The sequence below is a fragment of the Nanorana parkeri genome, unplaced genomic scaffold (genome assembly GCF_000935625.1).
Source record: "Nanorana parkeri isolate BGI_ZX_2015 unplaced genomic scaffold, ASM93562v1 scaffold54, whole genome shotgun sequence".
Classification (NCBI taxonomy): domain Eukaryota; kingdom Metazoa; phylum Chordata; class Amphibia; order Anura; family Dicroglossidae; genus Nanorana; species Nanorana parkeri.
In genome coordinates this window covers 1,252,898-1,273,513 of record NW_017306322.1, presented here as the reverse complement: position 1 = coordinate 1,273,513, position 20,616 = coordinate 1,252,898, and the positions used below count along the sequence as shown (strand labels likewise).

At 42.4% G+C, this 20,616-nt stretch overlaps 1 protein-coding gene across 4 annotated transcripts in view; it reads right to left on the bottom strand.

Annotated features, from left to right (window-relative positions):
• Positions 1-2,584: 2,584 nt before the first annotated feature.
• The window catches only part of FIP1L1 (factor interacting with PAPOLA and CPSF1), a 58,723-nt gene continuing 40,691 nt past the window's right edge, over positions 2,585-20,616 (bottom strand). For 3 of the 4 annotated variants that reach the window (XM_018575680.1, XM_018575668.1, XM_018575688.1), the window contains 3 exons: positions 17,083-17,308; positions 7,273-7,431; positions 2,585-2,843 (listed from right to left, as the gene is read on the bottom strand). In XM_018575680.1, coding sequence (XP_018431182.1) covers positions 2,699-2,843; positions 7,273-7,431; positions 17,083-17,308 — 530 coding nt within the window. In that variant the 3' untranslated portion in view covers positions 2,585-2,698. The remainder of the gene's footprint in view (positions 2,844-7,272; positions 7,432-17,082; positions 17,309-20,616) is intronic. The other variant, XM_018575676.1, reaches the window with a different exon arrangement.

Below are 20,616 nucleotides of genomic sequence, written 5' to 3'. Positions count from 1 at the left end.
TTCAGGTCGTCATTCCTAATTCATGCCCTCAAGAATTCTCATGCTGCACCTACATGTAGAGCACTCTTCTTCAAAATATTCAGCACCCATATATACATCGTTCTTAAAGGATAAGTGCACCCTAGATCTAAACAGCCTGTATTAAAAATCATACCTTAAATGTCTTCAATGGAAAGCCAATGTGCAGCTTGGCAGGTTGAGACAGGTTTTCCATTGAAGTGAATGGAGGCTGTGTCATGCATGCACAAGTAAAGACTATTGATGATTAAGGCCAGAGGCTGTATGGTACCGGGCAGGTCACAGAGTGACAGTCTGCTGACAGTGCTGTTGAAGTATATAAAACGCTGGCAAAGGGGAGGGCAGTAGAAAAGGGACAAGCACCCTTTATACTTTAGTGCCCATCTTTGTAACCATTTATGTTTGCTATGAACAGTTGCTTGTGTATTTTTAAACCTGAGTCCCACTCTACCAAATCTATTACAGTCAGTTATGCCTATAATAGATTACATCGTTAACAGTTCAATACACAGTATAGCGTCAGTTTAGCAATGGTCAACTTCATGCAGCTGCTTGTATCATTTTAAAGTATAACGGTCTTTTAGGACTATTATTTGACTCACCTTATACTCGCATGTCCTTGCTCCTGCCAGACCTTTGCTGTGTGGCCCTTTGAAAGCTGCACAGCTACTACTGCAAAGTCTCCTGGTTGGGCAGCTTCTTCTGCACGTGCGTAGAAAAACCTCCACTTTTTTCTCTGGAGAGGCCATCTTATGTCATAATAGGCAGCCTCTCCTTAGGAATACTTTTTCCACATTTGAGCAGAAAACGCTGCCCATCTGGGAGAATTTGCAGCAGCTGTGTGGCTCTCTCAAAGAAAATATCTGAAAGCAGTCAGGGCAGTGGAGAACAAGAATGTGGGAGCCTACATAAAGGATAACTCTACGAAAAGTATAGGTATCCATCAAAAAGCAACTTTCATGATGCAGCCATTGACAAGCTTTCATAAAATTATAGTTGCCAGACTGCTGTGCTGACCCTCGATGAAAATACTTTGTATAGGAGTATGCAGGTAAAAAACAAAACAAAAAAAAAACAGAACTTGTGACTTTTCCCAGACTTTACTGATCAGTATACTATTTTAGGTGAATAGTGATCTAAAAGTACTCAAGACTGTGGATCAGCATGACAGTCGGGTAACTAGCATTTCCAAGAGGAATGACATCTCCTGTACTTCTTTCTCAATAGTTTATTATAGATTTGTTCATATGCAAGTTAGAGAACTATGAGGCGAGTGAAAATCATTCATCCTCATAGTTCCAGCCGACGTGTGACAATGAAACTGTCACACGTCGTCTCAATAGATCGGGAAGTGAGCGAACGCATACTGTCGCTCACTTCACAATCATCTCCCTGCAGTGAGCGGTGACTGTCAGTCATGGCTCCCTGCAGGGATTACCCCCTCCCCGCTCCAATCCTCCATCGCTGACTGGAGAAACGAATGGGGGAGGGTACAGCTGGCTCTGCCTCTAGATAGGCAGAGCCAGCTGTCACTCACGCAGCTGGGTAGATCTCCGCAGCCGGGACGGACCCCCGACATCAGTAATGTCGGGATCCGTCCCGGTTGCGGTGGTTTCAGTATACCTTGAGCTGTAGCTGGCGATATACTGAGCTTTAGTCAAGCAAAACAAATGACAAACGCACTCAACAATTTGTCACCAGCTATACAGTAAGGTGCACACGAAATGGGCTTTGAACAGTAAAACAGTAGAAAGGCATCATGGCACACTCACAAGCCAGCATGTAAAACAACTTGTCTCACCACTAAGGTTAATAACAGAGGTTTGGATAAACGTCAGCTGCCATTGGGATGTGCGGGATCCCTTGTGTGTTCCTGTGCCTTTAAGGAGGTTGGGCTTCCTCCTGACAAACCTGCACCTAATTTGAAATCTTCTGCCCCCATGTGCTCCAAGATGGAGACTCTCATAGTTAAGAGTTAGGACCGCACTATAAGAGGTGCCTTGGCGCGGCTGTGCGGCTTTCACATTTTCTGCAGAAGACGTGTATCCAAACCTCTGTTATTAACCTTAGTGGTGAGACAAGTTGTTTTACATGCTGGCTTGTGAGTGTGCCATGATTCCTTTCTACTGTTATACTGAGCTTTGGATCACGGGAGGACGCTAGTATATGTCCTACCTTGACCCTTAAGAGAACTATGGGGGAAACCACTTACCCCATAGTTCTCTTTTAAGTATCTAACAACTAGCAGTTGTTGTAGTAGAAGTTCTGCACACTGCAAGTGACCCACCTGAAGTGATACAGCAAATACACATACTGAATTAACAATACTCATACCATGAATTCTGACCAAGCTAAGCTGTAAAGATGCCCGGGTAATCAGTAGAGCAGAGGGCTTCTAAGATTTACGTATAACTGGAACAAGCATAAATCAGATGTAAACTCTAAAACCCCCATGCCTATACTATCAACAGAATTCTCATTTTCTTTATGAGCCCCTATTTATGTAATTAGCTTGTAACAGAAAAAAACTTATGAACATGCAAAAAAACATTTGTAAGAGTAATTTTTTTTTTTTTTTTAATACCCTGAAAAAAATATTTCTAGCAACGCATCCTGGCCTCTGGACCATAAATCAAACTGGTAAAACTGGTTGTGATCTCCACAAAAGAAGTTTGAGGAACTAATCAGCAGATGCCTCAACACTTTCGGGTTCGGGGGCAGGCTCACTTCCCGCGTCTTTCCCTTCCTTGCTTCGTTTAGATTTTTTGTGCTTGTGTCTTCTGTGACTGTCCCCTTCTTCGCTGTCATGGCGGCGCCTGCTGCTGCTAACAAATTGGACAAACATTAGTGCAATAAACCAATCAAACTGAATAAATGATTAAAAAAATGCAACCTGCAGTGCAAACGAAATGTTGGTTTTCTTTGATGACCGATTTATTTTCTTTTGCCATTAATAAGATTGAAAAATGTAACTAAGACGTTAAAGCTTCAAATGGCTATTAATAAATCATTATTTACATATGACTGCTAAGCCCCATTTACAGCAGCCATATGTCCAGTGTCCTAATGGTAAACTCTTAACTCATGCTTAATAATCACGTTTAAATAAAAAGTGGTTTTAGAAACCTTTGTAATCATGTTGGCACAATCGACACCTGTTACTCGGTTCAAAAAAAAAAAAAAAAAAGTACAATCCCTTTTCTTGAGTTGCAAGGCAAAAAACTAAAAAATGTTAAAAAATAGCCATAACAACAGTTTTCTCAACAAATGCATCAGGCTACTTTGCGAAATGAAAATGTAATGTGCAAGATTGACAAGAAACGGAAGGTTTCATACAAAGGTGGCCACTAATATGAGAGAAGAGGGTAAACTGGATTTAAACAGGATAAATGGAGAAAAAAAAAAAAAAAGGAGGCAAAGTGGCGAATGGTAGAATCTGCAAAGCAGTTAAGGAGGTTCGTAGGTTGCCCCTTTCCTTCTCTAGTTATCACTGTCTTGTATAACAGATCATACAGTGATGCTGCTCAGTCCATCCATAGCACTTCATCTGATGGGGGCACACAGCTGCCCTAATTCGGTGCACATATACAATGGTAACTGGGAACCATTGCTCTACACGCAATACAGGTGGGTACAGAAGCTTTTAAAATGTTACACATGGAGGTCTACTTATATACTAAAAAAGTGAGTAGTACTGTCAGTTCTTGTGGGAACTGTAGTAAGCCGATTTCTTTTGTTGGTGCTTAAGAGGTCAGGGCCCATGCACTAGTGACCTACAGTACAGCATTGTGTGCTGCCCCAATGCACCTTACAGATGCACACTGCAACATGCAGTAATGCGCTATTGTGTGCTGAAGTACAATGACCAAACTTGCTGTAGGTCAAGTTTTGTTCACAGGAATAACTGCATTAAGACAACCCACATTATTGCGTGACATAATGCTCTTGAGTTAATTTTAGCCATTTTCCCTCCCAGTGTCATGTGACTCGTTAGTGTTACAAGGTCTCAGGTGTGAATTGGGAGCAGGTGTGTTAAATTTGGTGTTACCGCTCTCACTCTCTCATACTGGTCACTGGAAGTTCAACATGGCACCTCATGGCAAAGAACTCTGAGGTTTTGAAAAAAAGAATTGTTGCTCTACATAAAGACAGCCTAGCCTATAAGAAGATTGCCAAGACCCTGAAACTGAGCTGCAGCACGGTGGCCAAGACCATACAGCGGTTTAACAGGACCGATTCCACTCAGAACAGGCCTCACCATGTTCGACCAAAGAAGTTGAGTGCACGTGCTCAGCGTCATATCCAAAGGTTGTCTTTGGGAAATAGACGTATGAGTGCTGCCAGCATTGCTGCAGAGGTTGAAGGGGTGGGGGTCAGCCTGTCAGTGCTCACACCATACGCCGCACACTGCATCAAATTGGTCTGCATGGCTGTCGTCCCAGAAGGAAGCCTCTTCTAAAGATGATGCACAAGAAAGCCCGCAAACAGTTTGCTGGAGACAAGCAGACTAAGGACATGGATTACTGGAACCATGTCCTGTGGTCTGATGAGACCGAGATAAACTTATCTGGTTCAGATGGTGTCAAGCGTGTGTGGCGGCAACCAGGTAAGAAGTACAAAGACAAGTGTGTCTTGCCTACAGTCATGCATGGTGGTGAGAGTGTCATGGTCTAGGCCGGCATGAGTGCTGCCGCACTGGGGAGCTACAGTTCATTGAGGGAACCACGAATGCCAACATGTACTGTGACATACTGAAGCAGAGCATGATCCCCCTCCCTTCGGAGACTGGGCCGCAGGGCAGTATTCCAACATAACGACCCCAAACACACCTCCAAGATGACCACTGCCTTGCTAAAGAAGCTGAGGGTAAAGGTGATGGACTGGCCAAGCATGTCTCCAGACCTAAACCCTATTGAGCATCTGTGGGGCATCCTCAAACAGAAGGTGGAGGAGCGCAAGTTCTCTCACATCCACCAGCTCTGTGATGTCATCATGGAGGAATGGAAGAGGACTGCAGTGGCAACCTGTGAAGCTCTGGTGAACTCCATGCCCAAGAGGGTTAAGGCAGTGCTGGAAAATAATGGTGGCCACACAAATATTGACACTTTGGGGCCAATCCAGACATTTTCACTTAGGAGTGTACTCCGTTTTGTTGCCAGCGGTTTAGACATTAATGGTTGTGTGTTGAGTTATTTTGAGGGGACAGCAAATGTACACCGATATACAGGCTGTATATACTCACTACTTTACATTGTAGCAAAGTGTCATTTCTTCAGTGTCGTCACATGAAATTAAATAATATCTACAAAAATGTGAGGGGTGTACTCACTTCTGTGAGATACTGTGTATATGGAAGCCATCTTTACTGACTTCATTTTTAAAAGGGCTGTAAACTTGATACTGGCTTCATTACCTAATGAATGCCTGACAAACATGCAAAGTGGGAGTTCAGACTTTTCTAGCTGCAGGTTTGTTCCAGGTTGTGGCTGTCTATAGAGAGTGAAACAAGGGCTAAGAAGACAAGCCTGAAATCAGCAATGGTGGATCTCATATCTCAATCCCGTTAAGGGCTTCTAACCAAATAGCTTTCATAAACTGAATTTCTACCTCTCGAACAGTAACAATTACATCTGCTCCAACACCAACCTCTGATATAGACCACATATTGCATCTTTTCAGAAGTCAGCTCGGAATTAGAGGTAAAATGTACATAGAGAATGTACAAATTGTGAGCAGAAACTAATAAAGAAATAACAATCACTTGCTATGATTATCTTACAAAATGGGCAATTAAAACAAGACATCAAAGAACATTCTTCTGTGAATAAGGAAGACATGATGTCTCTAATTCATCAGATGTAGATTTTGAATGTGTGCTGCACGGACAAGTTCCCCGAGACGAAAATTGCGGCATTAAATCATAAAATGACTGGGAGCCTAATGAGTCCATTCTGCCACCTTTCCTCAGGATGAACATTTCAAGGTTTGAGTCTAAATACAATATCAGTTATTACATATCACCAGCACACCAAAACATTCCTTATGTGACTCCCTTACATTAAAGTTTGCCTCTACTAGTGAATTTACAAAAAATCAGATTAAAGCTGAACTCCAGGCATATATAAATACACAAATTAGTGCAAGTCTATAATTACTACTACACCATTACATGTACTGATTGAATGCAAGCAGTGTAAGCACCTGAATTTAACTCAGTAAAAGCCTCTTTTAGTCCTTGAACAGCAGAGATCAGAGTGAGGAGCAGCACAGGAATCCAATTGCGCTGCCATGCAAGAAGCTTGACAGGATAGGAGGAGAGAGAAGCGCTCATCTGTCTCCTTTCACTATCCAGTCACAAGGTAGGGAAAGAGGAGACTTGTAGCAGAGAAGGGCTGTGCGGTGTGGCCGATTTGTATGAATCTCAGAATTGGATGCACAGAAAAACAAATCCTTTTGGTTAAAACAGCGCCCTTATATGTATTGGATCTGTGTATTATCCAGCTATCTTTGCTGTGAACAGTGGCTGCCTTTTTAGCAAAAACAGCCTCTTAGTGCACTGTGGCCTCATAATTCTTATGGGGAGTAGTACTCTGCTGGACTGCTGAAAGCCACCATGACTACTACTTATCCATAGGAATAGACACATGTGCAATGACTAGAGGACCTGGCACTGGGGATTGCTTCTGCTGAAAAGGCTCTGCGGTGTTGGGCAGTGCTGTATAGCAAAGATCACTGGAAGAAAGTATTTGTCCAGGTGGACAGCACTTGGGGGAGTTCAGACTTTTCTAGTTGCATGTTTCTTCCATATATTAAAAGGACAAATGTACAAAGCCATCAAAATGATGGCTTTGTGTGGCTGAAACGCTACACACCAGGTTCAGGTTGGTGACATAACACACCAATGAATACTGGAGTATATTACACATTGAGCTCAGTACATCATTTACTACATTTTTTACAAAAAAAAAAAAGTTTTTATCATGGGTACAAAAAATGAAAAAAAGGCCTCAGTCATGAAGGGGTTAATGTAATGGATTCAGTCCGCATAAAAAGTTAGGCATTTGTCTTTTTTGATACCCCAGAAGAATGCTGTAGATCTGTGTGAGAGCAGCGGCCCCTTGCACAATGACAACTACAGTGCTCCAAACAACAATGCTCACACTCCTACAAAGACTCTGGTAACGGGTTGCAGCATTATTACATAACAAAAATACAAACACAAATTTCACTTTTTACAGATTTCCTCCATATTACCTTCTTGATGATTTGTGACGCGTGGACTCTTCCTTTTCTCGATTATGCCTCCTCTCTCTATGCCGTTCTTCCTTCTCTCTGCTGATCCTCTCCCTATGGCGCTCATAGCCCCTTTCTGTTCTATCCGCATACTCCTTATACCGGTATCGCTCTTCTTCACTGTGGAGAAAATGTGGGCAGACAGTGAGATCTCAAAAAGTGGACCGGGTCACCATTCACACACCTGCACAGCATTCTTTCATTAACAGTTTTCAGCATAGCAAAGGTATTCCATGTACAGATTTGTTTATGACTAGGTTTATGACTAGGTTATAGTCAAAGCAGTGTACCACTGCATAAATATAAATGCAGCAAAGTACCTGTGATCTGCACTGGTCAGTGCAAATTGCAAGAGAAAAGAAAAAGGGGAGCAAATCAAGTAAAAGTAGTACAAGTAGTACCAGGTTATTACTGTGATCAATTACAGCATCACAAAATATAAGCAACAACAGTGATTAGCAGCCAGCTCTCCCATTCAGTGTGAGAGAGAAAAGGGAGCACTTCACACTAGCCAGTACCAAGTAGTGCATCAGAACCAGGCCTGGTTACTACCAGTGCCAACCATGTTGTGGGTGTTTTTACTGTCCTGGCACTCCAGGGCCTTGGAAAATGTGATGGCTAGTCAGGCAATCAGATGTACATTTTGCCCCTTTAAAAAGTCTGGAGGAGCAGCAGAATGTGTTTTGGGGTGCCATTCGAAGTATGCTCATGTGTGAGAAGTATCTTAAAATTACAGCTTTGTGGGGGGAAAAAACAAACTTTAAAATTTACTTTTTTCTTCAATTTTGAAAAAATTGTGCCAAAAAAAATAAAGAAAACTTCAAAATACTCAATATGCCTCTTCCTAAATATACTGAAGTGTTTACTTTGTCCTTCTCCTGCAGGTGGCGGTATTACCCTACAGTACATGATCTCCGATCTGTTCCCTGTGTCCTTCAATGAACGGGAGAGAAAAGGGGTAATTTTGGGGGTGTTTGTACTGTCCTGACATTAAGAAATTCTAGGTGTGCAACACTATAGTGTTAAAGGGCCCTAACAGTTTCTTGCATTAAGTTACAAATACTGACCCTCACTTCGTGATGGTGCTTCAGAACATCTCCCATGAAAGGGAGGATTACAGGATGTGCACTGAATAGTATACCGGTGTAGGTGCAAAATCAGCAGCAAGTAGGAGTGTGTGGTGCTCATTTCAAACTTGAATGGAAATGAATGTTCATTCTGCACAGGCATTGTGCAAGGGACTAATACCCGACATATTACAGTAAAATATTTAGAAAGAAAATGGAAAATCTCTGCAGCTCCTAAAAGGGCGTCTTGCACAAACCTCTGCCAATGAGGTGTTTAAACAAAGCAGACAAGTAGCTCCTCAGATACCAGTATTCAGAAATGCAGGATGCCTTTCTTCAGTCATCACAGATGGCTCATCTCTGCCGCTTACACAGTTCAGCCTCAGAAACCAATTCAAAAGAAAGAGGTCTCTGATGATGGTCACAGCTAGTGGTAGCATTTGGGCTGTTCACCTTAAGGGGTTTCTTAGGACATTGCAGGTAAGATTCTTCAAACTCCCGGGTCAGCACACCTGCCATGACAATTACAACAGAGGCCAACACTCCACATGCCATCATTAGGAATGCAACAATAAAAGTGGGGCCACAAAGCACCCTTCCAGAGGCAAGAGGTGCAAGAATAAAGATGGCAAGTAAACGGGTAAAAACTATGGGAGAGACCATAAGTTTCCCAATACATACAAGACGGCCGAAGGCATCTCGTCCACCAGATTCTACCTGAAACTTAAACATCTCCTTTTGGTTGGACTGAACCATTAAGAACTCAGATGTAGAACACCTTCCTCTAAAAGTCTAGTAGCGCAAACCATGAACTTAGCAGACATTCGGTCCAATCGAACAGCATTTTATTGCCAGATGTCAACAGAAAAATCTGTATGCACTACTTTTCTCACTGCAATGCACAGCATTTTGGTACCTTGCATTGTGCTCATCTGTAGTGCATGGCCACCAGAGGGTATGTTGGAGTGCCATTCAGATGAATAGCTACGCAACACACCTAACGCACAGTACTGCACGCTAGGTTCGTAACGTTGTAGTGTTCACAGCCCTAGACAGTTTCTTGGATAAAAGGAGTACACTTGTATATGGAAAACTTGCTCTTTCAAAAGTTATAAATACTGACCCTCTAAAAAGTATTAGGCTGAGTGATGGTGCTTCAGAACGTCTCCTTTTTTTTAAGACAACAAGCCTTCTTTTTCTCAGGTTCACCAACAAAAAAACTTTTCTAAATTGCATCCCAAGGGGACATGACTAAGGAACCATAACTGTATAGACAATAATGAGGGGGTGGTTTATAAAAACTGGAGCTAAGTGGAGGTGTTGTCCAATTCTCTGAACAAAAAAAACAAACATTTATGCTTATTGGTTGCTTTGGTCAATACCTCCACTTTCTCATTGGGTTCTTTTACATTAACGGAGAAGCTTTTCCCCATAGTTCTCCTTAGGGTAACGGGAGGACACAAACTAGCGTACTTCCGTCACCCTAGGCTCAGTATTCCGCGAGCTGTAGCTTGCGGTATACTGAGACGCCGCAGTATACCACAAGCTGCTGCTCCGGGTATACTAAGACGCTGCAGCTGAAGCGGATCCCGACAATTATGTCTGGAACCGCCCAGCTGCGTGACTGGCACCTGGCTCTGCATATCTAGAGGCAGAAACAGCTGTATCCGCCCCCTCCCGTTCCGCCAGCCAGCGCTGGCGGATCAGAGCGGGGAATCCAGCCCCTCCCCTGTCACGGCAGAGAGCCGTGACAGCACCGATAAGTGAGCGAACACCGGTATGTGTTCCCTCACCTCTCGATCTACTGAGCCAACCTGTGACAGTCTCATTGTCACAGGTCGGCTAGAACTATGAGGTGAGTGAAAAGCACTCACCTCATAGTTCTCCTTTAACTGCCTTTTAATAATATTTTATCTTGCAATTGTGGAAAATAGCCAACAGGACATCAGGGGACTAGTAGTTCAATCACTGCTCTTCTAAATGAAAGCAACACTGCTAGTGTTTATTGCTATTCGTCTTGCAGGCATCACAGTCAATAAGATGTTAAACTTTTCACATGACACAGACTGGATGAGAGAGTTCAGTAATGTGTCAGCACATCTGATGGGTGTTCATCCATTTTATCCCCTAGCAGGATCGCCTACCAGACATAACCTAATTTCTTAACAAATACATCACCCAACTACAAATGACATACAGTACACCACAATTAGAGATAGAATTCCTTTTCATTGTCAAAAATCAACAAAAATATTTACCTAACCCTAAACACTTAGGCTACATATACACGCTGCAGCTGGGGATTCCTGCGGCATAAACCTACAAATTCCTGCGGCAGGGATCCCCCGTTCAACTGGGGCCACTGTGCTTGCCAAAGTGAACAACACGGCGATATCCGCTAGTGGCTGTCCACAAGTAATCGCACATCGAACAATTACCTGCGGTTCGGGATATAGGATTTTCCCTGGACGCAGACAGATTGCGTCCAGGGACAATCATCTATTGCAAACCAGAGGTAAACGGCACAACAGCCACATTTGTAGACACACCACTTGCCGAGGTGCAATTAAAAGCAAGCAGTAGGCAGTGCCAGCATCCAGAATATAAAAGAGCAGATTGTAAATATTTTATACATTTCACTTACTTTACAAAGCTGAGGAAAAAATTTACATGACAGTGTTAGACTGTAATTGTGTTGCTCTTTAATTTGGCATGAATCTCTGACACTCATATTGAGCTCTTATTTCCTATGCCCATGCTGTCATAGTTTTACATACTGCTAACTATAAACATTTTGTACTGAATCCTACTAAGCTGTCACATCCTGAAAATTGAACTGCAGCCCTCTAGCTACATACAATTCACAGCAGTGAAGTCTTGGAGATGGAGACTGAAATGTCTGCTTCATTTCCACTCCTGAAACTCAATATTGGATCTTGATATGAATAACTGTACTAAACAAATACGAATGAAGCCTGTAAAAGGCCTTGTGTAACAATGAACCAAATATAAGGAGTGTACTGTACATGACCGGTATAAAATAAATGTATTGAACTACCGTGTGTGTGCCACAGTTATAACACAAATATGCTAGGTGAACCTATACTGGATACATTTTGGTCTTCCCATACTTCCTGTAAAGTCACTTTACCTGGCGAGAACTCATGCTCAAAGTACAACTACAATGCATTCCTCAGAGGCATTCATTCAAAACAGAATCGCTAGAGAGCAATGTTTTCACTAGCAGCAGCATTCACGAAAGTCAAGATTATGGCTGCAAAGTTCCAGCAAATGATCCATGCTTGGAAAATTACATATAACCACCGCTGAGCTAAAAATAACAGTAACGCTTGAAGATATCCATCCATGTGTACAGCCATTTACATATAAACAAATGCTAACAAACTAAGTCCTGTGAAAGTGTCTGAACACCGCTGACTGCAGTACAGTTGAGAACACAATAATACAGGTTCCTATGACTGTATGAATAAGCATGCTCCGATCTCATGTCTTTCCAAGTCTATCATTTTTGATGAGAAACCCCAGTCAGGATAGAAGTAGAAATATACTTGCTTCGGACATGAACATTTGATATTTTTAATGTGACATAGGCAGCTGCACTGTCTGTAGCATACTATTAAATGGAAGCTATAATGTGTTTGGTCTATTGTATTTCTTTTTTTTTTTTTAAGGTTTACAAGTTTTTGTCACCATTTTTCATAAGTTGCATAAAATATATTAGAAATATTAGTTACTATACAGTGCTATATATATATATATATACACACACACACACATATATACATATATATCATATTTCCAAGAATAATAAAGAAAAGATGTACAAAAATACAACTCAATCCTACAAATCTACCTCCTCCCTTCTTTCAGTAGGGGTCCAAAGTTCTGTCCTTGGACCCCTTTTCTTCTCCATCTACACCTCCTCCCTTGGTCAGCTGATAACCTTGCATGGCTTCCAATACCATCTCTATGCTGATGATACTCAAATATCTCTCTCCACTTGACTTTATTGTAACGTATGATACATTTTAATGTATGAGGCCCACTAGTACTGGCTGTCAGAATGGTTTATCAATGTACAATTCAATGCCATGACACATAAGCCAAAAGGACAGATCAAGTGGGGTGTGAAAATAAAGTGGTATGGAGGAGACAGCATAGCATAGGAATGAGGACCGAGGAGAACAGGTAGAGTGCTGTGCTTCACCTTACCTGGGAAAATAACTTTTCATCTATGTACAAATTTTGGGATACAAGGCTAGCAGAGTATAGAAGACACCTGTAGAAAGTAACCATAACCTCCTGCTTGGAAAATCAGAATCCAATTCAGCTCTAGAAAACATGCTCCATTATTTTGGAAATTGTCAGCCCACTCTTAAAATAAAGCTATTGATGTGGAAAATATATGTATCCAACACTAGAAACCAGCATACAGCTGAGGAGTGAATCGTGGTCCACAACCCCATGGCTGTCTTTAATGACGGCATGGGTTGGTTCATTCGGTAAAAGCCATATGGCAGTGGTAAGGAGAGCGGACGATTTAAATAGAGAAGAGAAAGAATAAAAAAAGGTTGAGGCCTCCCCTTAGATGCCTCAGTGTTTTCATAGCTGGCTGAAGCACAGAGACTTGGCCTGGTCTGGAACCAATTAAGTCCACTAAGCTTAACTATTTCAGGGCAAAATGCTTTACAAGGACAAGTAACACAACTTTGCTATGAAGCAATGTTCTTTACGTTCTGGATGGGAGTCAAGGTGTCTGTTCGACATATGTGGAGATGGTTTCTTAACTTCAAAAACACTCGCCCTGCAATTTGTAACACAAAGACGCACGCCATTTACAGGACCATAACACAGACTACACAGCTAAAACAAAAACGTACTAGTTAAGAGCATCTAATCTGTATGTTGATATGCTGCATTTACCCAACACCACAATTTACTTAAAGGAGAAAAAAACCCACAAGTAAACACTGTAAACAACTTCTAGAAAAGGCAACACTGACTCCTAGTGCTTCCACTCAGCAATGTGCTAGCAATCCTAGACACTCATAGTCAAGTTAATGACTACCATATGGACAGTTCCAAAGGGGGATGGAGAATGGGTCTCGGCAATCTTTGTGAAAAGGAGGGATTCTGGGTAGGGGCTGGCTTATGGCTTGAAATCCCTCTTCTCTTTTCACAATAATGCTGTACAGAAAACATACACATCAAAATATTCATAATCATGTCATCAATGATTCCTACTCGACGTGATCATTTCCATATGTAATTTTGGTATCCATAAAGTTGTTTTGGCTATGTCATTCTACTCCAATATTCTTCAACATAAAGATCAACTTGTCAAGTGAGCAGAAAAAAGCAAGCAATTTGTAAAATAAGAACAAACACTTTTCTATAGCTTCTAAATGTAACCTAGGAACAGGGAGAGAGTATTCATTCGGTCTCAGCTACTTTAACTGGCTTGGCTGTTGATTTTTGTACTGCACCAAAGTCAGCATGAGCAATAGAGAAGGTACATTAGAGCTTCCTATACAAGGTGTAGGTAGGGTATAGCAGGTAGATCTAATCACCAACAAGCATGAATGCAAATTCAAAAGAGCTGAAAAATAAGCTCAACACCCACCTAGCTGTAGAAAAGGCAGCTCCCCTAGGACAACCCTAAGGATGAGCCTGCCTATCCGGAAGCCCTGCAGATCCTCGGGGCTAGAGGCACTCCTGCCTTCCTAGATCCCTCAAAGCATCAGAAACTGGGAAGCAACAGAAAAGGGTCCTATCAGGACGATGAGGAATATTGACCAGTGTAAAACCAAAACATGGAATATGCCAGAAGTAGGGCTGGTAATGATTAAAATTTTCGTGTTCGATTAATCGAAATGTTTAAAAATCAATTAATTTCGATTATAACGCACATACAGATCCAACTACATTGGCCTATACACATACACCACAGCAATGAAGTAATAAAATGAACTAGGATCACACTTACACATAATTCATTCCCACAGCTACCTCATGTATCATTTCCCCCTCCTCTCTTAGATTGTAAGCCCTCAGGGGCAGGGCCCTCCTTACCATCTTGTCTTGAATTGTATTGTAACTGTAATGTCTTCCTTATATTGTAAAGCGCTGCGCAAACTGTTGGCGCTATATAAATACTATGTAATAATAATATTATTAATCTCACGTGCCCCTCTCAATATGGCCGACGCTTGAGTGGGGCAACTCAGAATAATAACGTGCTGGATTAGTGTGATTCTAGTTAATTTTATTACTTTATTGCTGTGCTGTATGTGTATAGGCCAATGCCTTGGCTGGCGCACGTGCAGAAAGTTTCTTGGGCAAACTCACCGGCCCAAGTGGCTCCATCGGCTAACGAAGGGGGGAGGAGTCCTATGACATCACGGACATCGACGTCCCCAGAACTCCTCCCCCCTTCCCTTCGTTAGCCGTCACGGACATCGACGTCACAGGACTCCTTCCCTTCGTTAGCCGACGGAGCACAGTCAGTGAAGAAGGGCCTAAACCCTGGAAAACGGATCACATGGAGTCAATAAGTTGTTCAGCATGCACATAGCCAAGTATGAAGGGTCCCCTCCCTCCCCATGGTACCTTGTGGGTGTTGTAAAGTAGCCACCGCTCCAAGATTGCTCACGTAATAGACGATAATGTCAATACAAATTAGTAAACTAAACCTGAGATTGTAGTCCATCATAGGCGTGAGCTTGGAGCGGTGACTACTTTTCAACGGACACAGAGAAAAGTAGCCACCCTCCAGAAGGAAGGACAGTGTCAGCACCAATTCAGAGATGATTTGAGGATCTACAAATAAGATACATTTTTGTTCATAGTTGTTAAATGGTACTTCCGGGCTAAAATGATCAAATATACCAGTGGACATTCCTCTGCATTATTCTCTAATGCAGTGCTGCTCACAATTTTTGGTGTTAAGAATCTACTTCTCAAATGACGAGCTCAATAAGATCTGCCAACGAAAAAAAAAACCACACGTATTTGAAAAACAAAACACATTAAGATACCTCCAACCTCCGTGAGGAAGCACATACAGCTGCGAAACGCGTCAGAGATGGGGCCCACAGTGGATCATACAACTATTACAGAAATCAGGACTCAAGGAGTCCATGTTATACTAATGAATTATATATATATGTACACATGTATGGGCACCAAAAGGAGGTAGCTTGATTTCAATGTAACATTGTATCATGTCAATGACATTTTAATTGTAACCAAGTCTTTATGTATTAAATATACGTTTATACAAAACCATGTATGTTTGATGGACGTCTTGTATGGTTTGGACACTTTTAAAGCCCCGCTTTTCTTTTCTTGTATACAATTCTAATTGGGGGTGTGGTGCCCATCCCTAATGGTTCAATTTAATTCCTATGCTTAAAACATTAAGAGGCTTACTGGGACTACTGCACGTATCTCCCTATTGAGTAAACCTAATGATATGCATACAGATGCTCAATATTAACAATTAACTCAAAATGCCCACAGCACAATAGATTTCCGCGTTCTAGTGACTTCAATTCACCGCCACGGCCCCTCCCAGCCCAGCACGCAGGGGGGAGTTTACCATGTGATACAGTGCTTTCCAGCAGATAACTGCGCTGGAACTCGTGTGAACTAGCCCTGAACACGGTCCTAAAACATTGCTTTCTTTTATTCAAGCATTATCACATGTCATATTAACACTGGAATGAAATGTGATATCTGTGCTTCATGCTTCGGGCCTGAAATATTTCTGGGTGTCATATTTAGCTAAATGGAATATTGGCAGCCTCCATGTTCAGATAATAGGACACATTTAGAGATCTAAACTGCTCAGCCACTTAACCAGAACTATTTTTGTGTTAATATGGCAGTATGGGGTTAACACCTGTAAGTTGCCAATAGAAACTGCCTGCATCCAGAACGTTCTGGCTCTTCAGGCGCCCTGTTATATCAGACACTGAAGGAAGGAAAGTGTGGTCCCAATGCGCCTGATGCTGCCGACTGGGATGGGCGGGTCAAGTGTGCCCAAAGTTTATTGGAGGCTGCAAACAGGGAGGGGTGGGCCGAATGACTGGGCGGGCAAAGGCGGCACAGTTTATTGGAGGCTGCAGACAGGGAAGGGCATGCTGAATGTCTCTGCTTTTTGTTAGAGGCTGCAAAGTTTATTGGATGCTGGAGTCAGGGAGGGGCGGGCCGAATGCTTCGGCATCCAAGACATTCGGCCGCACTAACACAGCGGGACGGAGCGCGGGAGAGGGAGTTGACTGTTTCAAACAGGATCAACTAAACCACACAAAATTGAGCCGACAGGACTGACCACATCTGTCCAATCAGCAGCAGGAAAAAATGTTTTAACTAATTGTTGGTGCAAGCAAGTTCTTTTCTAAGCAATGCCCTGGTGGGGGTTGGCTGCATAAGCAGAGTATTTATAATTGCCTCTAGAAGATGACTCCTTTGTGACACGCACTCTGAGGGACCATACCAACATAGTGCATTATTTCACTAACATTTCTACTTTTTACCATTTCATCTTCCCTGTGACATCACAATGTTTCATTATAACTTTCTTTTACTAGAGGAAAAATAAAACCCATCTTTGGGACTTGTGGCATAACAAAAAGCAATTCATTTTCCTGACCTCCCACCCTGCACAAAAGAACTTTACCTGTTATAGGCTCCCACACTGGGACTATGATCACGCTCTCTTTCTCTTTCACGCTCCCTCTCTCTTGGACGCTCTCGTTCTCGCTCCCTTTCGCGATCTCGGTCACGCTCTCGATCCCTCTCACGCTCTCGCTCTTTTTCTCTTCGAGGATAGTAGTCCCAAGGTTTGGCTGTCTCTACCATACTGGACCATGGCCCTCCAGAACCCGGCATGTGGGGGAAGGACACTATATGAACATATAGTAAGAGAAAACAACATGTAATTTGAATATATAACTACAGGTAGGAAAAGGTATCAAACACTGCCATAGTATATTTTAAATTCCCACAAAGATTGAAATTGACATAGCAAATAAGGAACTAGTAACTTTGCTCTTTTTAAATTTGCTGCAACACAAATTACATTTGTCAAACAGTGAAATTGTTACTCATAGCAAGCCACACTGAAGCTGGACCAGTACAATACAACATTTTAACTGGTTGCTTTAACTACTCACTTCACACTTGAACTGCCCATGTTGTTTTGCTGATTAGGGTGGGAAGTACAAGTCCTGTCTAGTGATGTACTAGAGATATTATATACTAAGCGCCTACACTAATCAGCATGACCCGTGCACAATCCTCTGTATAACAATTATCATACAAGCGTGGGTACTTAATTTCTGCTCTGATTCACTGTGCTAATATTAATCAGATAGAGGACCAGTGCCAAGCAGAGACTGCGAAAAAGTCCAGAAGTGCCATTAAATGTAAAACAACTAAACTGTGAGCTATTTTATTATACAGAAGGATTTGTGTCATCAAAGAATGTAAACTACTTCTTATACTTGTATTTATTACTTAGCTCCACCGTTGTGTTCATCTATCACTGGACTGTTACATCAATATAGTTCTTAAAGAAAAATTGCTATAAAAAAACATGGTGGATAATGCCAAATGTAACAGTTTACAAGTCGGTGTTATTAAAGCAGAACTCCGGGCAGAATTTTACTTAAAGCCTCCATTTTTTTTTTGCATAGATCTATGCAAAAAGTGTAAAAAAAAAAACCTCCGCTTTAACAGAGGTTAATACTCACCTGTGTCTTCCCTGTGCGCTCCCGTCCGAAAATGTGAAGATCCTCGGGCGGGCGCATGCGCAGTTCACATTTTTGGCCGGGGCACGAGGAGAGGCACAAGGTAAGTCTATGGACGCGTGTACCCGCACGCAGACACCGTGGGACAGGAAGTGCCAGCAAGGACAGAGGAGTCAGCGCTGGATCGGACACCTGCCGCAGTGCTGGAGGGACAGAAGAAAAAGGACACGAAAGGAGACTGGATTAAGAAACATCATATAAAGTATGTGCTTTCATTAACATTGGGGGAAGGGAAAGATCGGATTAAGAAACATCATATAAGGTAAGTGCTTTCATTAACATTGGGGGGAGGGGAAAAAAAATTACTTTAAAGTCACTTTAACCCTTGCAGCCCTCGGAGCCGGCTTGCTCTTAAAACGGTTCCTGGAATGTCTCTCCCCTCCGCTGCCTGAATCCCTGAACACCCCCCTGGCCCCCTCTCCCCAAACACTATCTAATGTATGACCTTATGAGAAATAGGCATCTTGAAAAAATTCCCATATATAAATGTGTAAATATATCTAATCAGTCCGACTTCTAAGGGTTAAAGTGAGGAGTTTAATATCCTATAGCGTACATCTGCCAATAGACAAATTCCCCACACGGGGACAAGAGCCAGAAATAGCAAGAAGCAGCTGGATTTGCAGGCCCACTAATTTCCTTGACTTGTCATGATGTCAACAAGATGTGCAGTGTCTTGTGGGGATTTACATGTAATATGCAATCTAATAGATTTGTTTCAATCGTGGAGTCGCCTTTCATCTTAATTGCTTCAAGTTTGCAGTTTTTACTTCAGAAACCCAGGTAGTTATTTTACTTGTATGGCCAATAATTTGCCGTGCTATATTGGAATTACTTAGTTTGGCCTCTGTGGTATGCTATTGGGAAGTCCCAGCAATTGAGTTTTAGAATGTCATTCTAGCACTCAGATTTTAAACCTGATTACAGGCAAACAAAACCCCATCAGTCTGCTAACGTGGTCAAACAAAAACCATAAGCAATATTAATTACTGCAAGCACAATTACAATTAGGCAAAGTCCTATACAACTTTGCATGTCAGAATTCAGGCTGGGGGTGGGAGTATTTGCAGCATAAATCAACTAGGCTGCACAATGCAGACATTATAACATGTTTCAAGCTCTGGGGAAGGTGTTTAGTTGGGCTACTAGCACTCACTGGTGTGGACCTACTCAATGTAGCCCAATTGGCAGGCTGGAGACAGGTCATTTTCGTTTTCTAGTGGGTCCCCGCAGCGATCTTCCCCCCGCCCCCTGCCTCCATCGGCTAACGGAGGCACCTGTACGCGCTCGTGCCCGCAGTGGCTGTGTGCGTCCATAGACACACGCAGCCCTGTGGCAGGCCACGCTCCTTTCTGACCAACACTTTGATTGATGGCAGAAGGAGCCTATGGCTCCTCTGACATCAGTATCTTCCCCCTGCAACCAGGAAGTACAGGGAGGATCACTTCGGGACCGGCAGCAGGGACGGGCATGTGGGGGGTGACTGGGGGAGAAAAAGTTTCTGGGCAGTTTTTACCCTAATGCAGAGAATGCATTAAGGTAAAAAAACGCCCAGACCTTAATACTACTTTAATTAAAAGGTGTAGGGCTGCAACCAATGATTATATTTCATAAATCGATTAGTTGGCCGATCATTTTTTCGATTAATCGGATAAAAAACATTAAATACTGTAAATACCATTCTTAATTTAAAATAAAATACACAAATGCAGTGGTACAGAGTTTACTTTAGAATAAAACTGCATGAGACAATTTTTTGCAATCGCACTGCACTGGAACGCACGGCATTGCGGTACCACGCATACAGCTGGGGCGATCACACTGAGGGTGGGAGGCGCGCTTGGGTTGCCATTGAAATGAATGGCACTGTAACACACCTCCCGCAGAATTTGTCAGGCCGAAATAGAGTGAATTTTTACCCACCTTTTTTTAAATTAATTTTTCTATAATTGTATTGTAAGCACATGGCGCTTGAATGGCTTCAGCCAGGGCCAGTGGCAAGATTCCACACACAGCCAGACTGCTAATGGCCATTTTAAATTGCTATAGGCAAGAGCAGGCTGGCTATTGTACCCGCCCACTGCTTGTTGTGCCCTCCTCCCAGCGTGGAGGAGAAAGCTAGGGGATCCAACCAACCAATGAGTTGACAACTATTCTCATAATCGATTAGTTGGTTGTAGCCCTAGGAAGTTGTTTAGTAGGTAAAAAAAAAAAAAGTAAACAATTACAAATCACTTACAATTAAAAGTACAATTAATTTCCTGCAGAATCAGCTGGTCACCTGAGCAAAGGTCCTGACTTCCGGTTTTAGAGTGACTCCTTTCTCAAGCAGAGTGCTGTGCAGTCACCCTTCTGTGTGCTAATTAGCTCTGTGCGTCTCCGCAAACACAGCAAATCAAGCT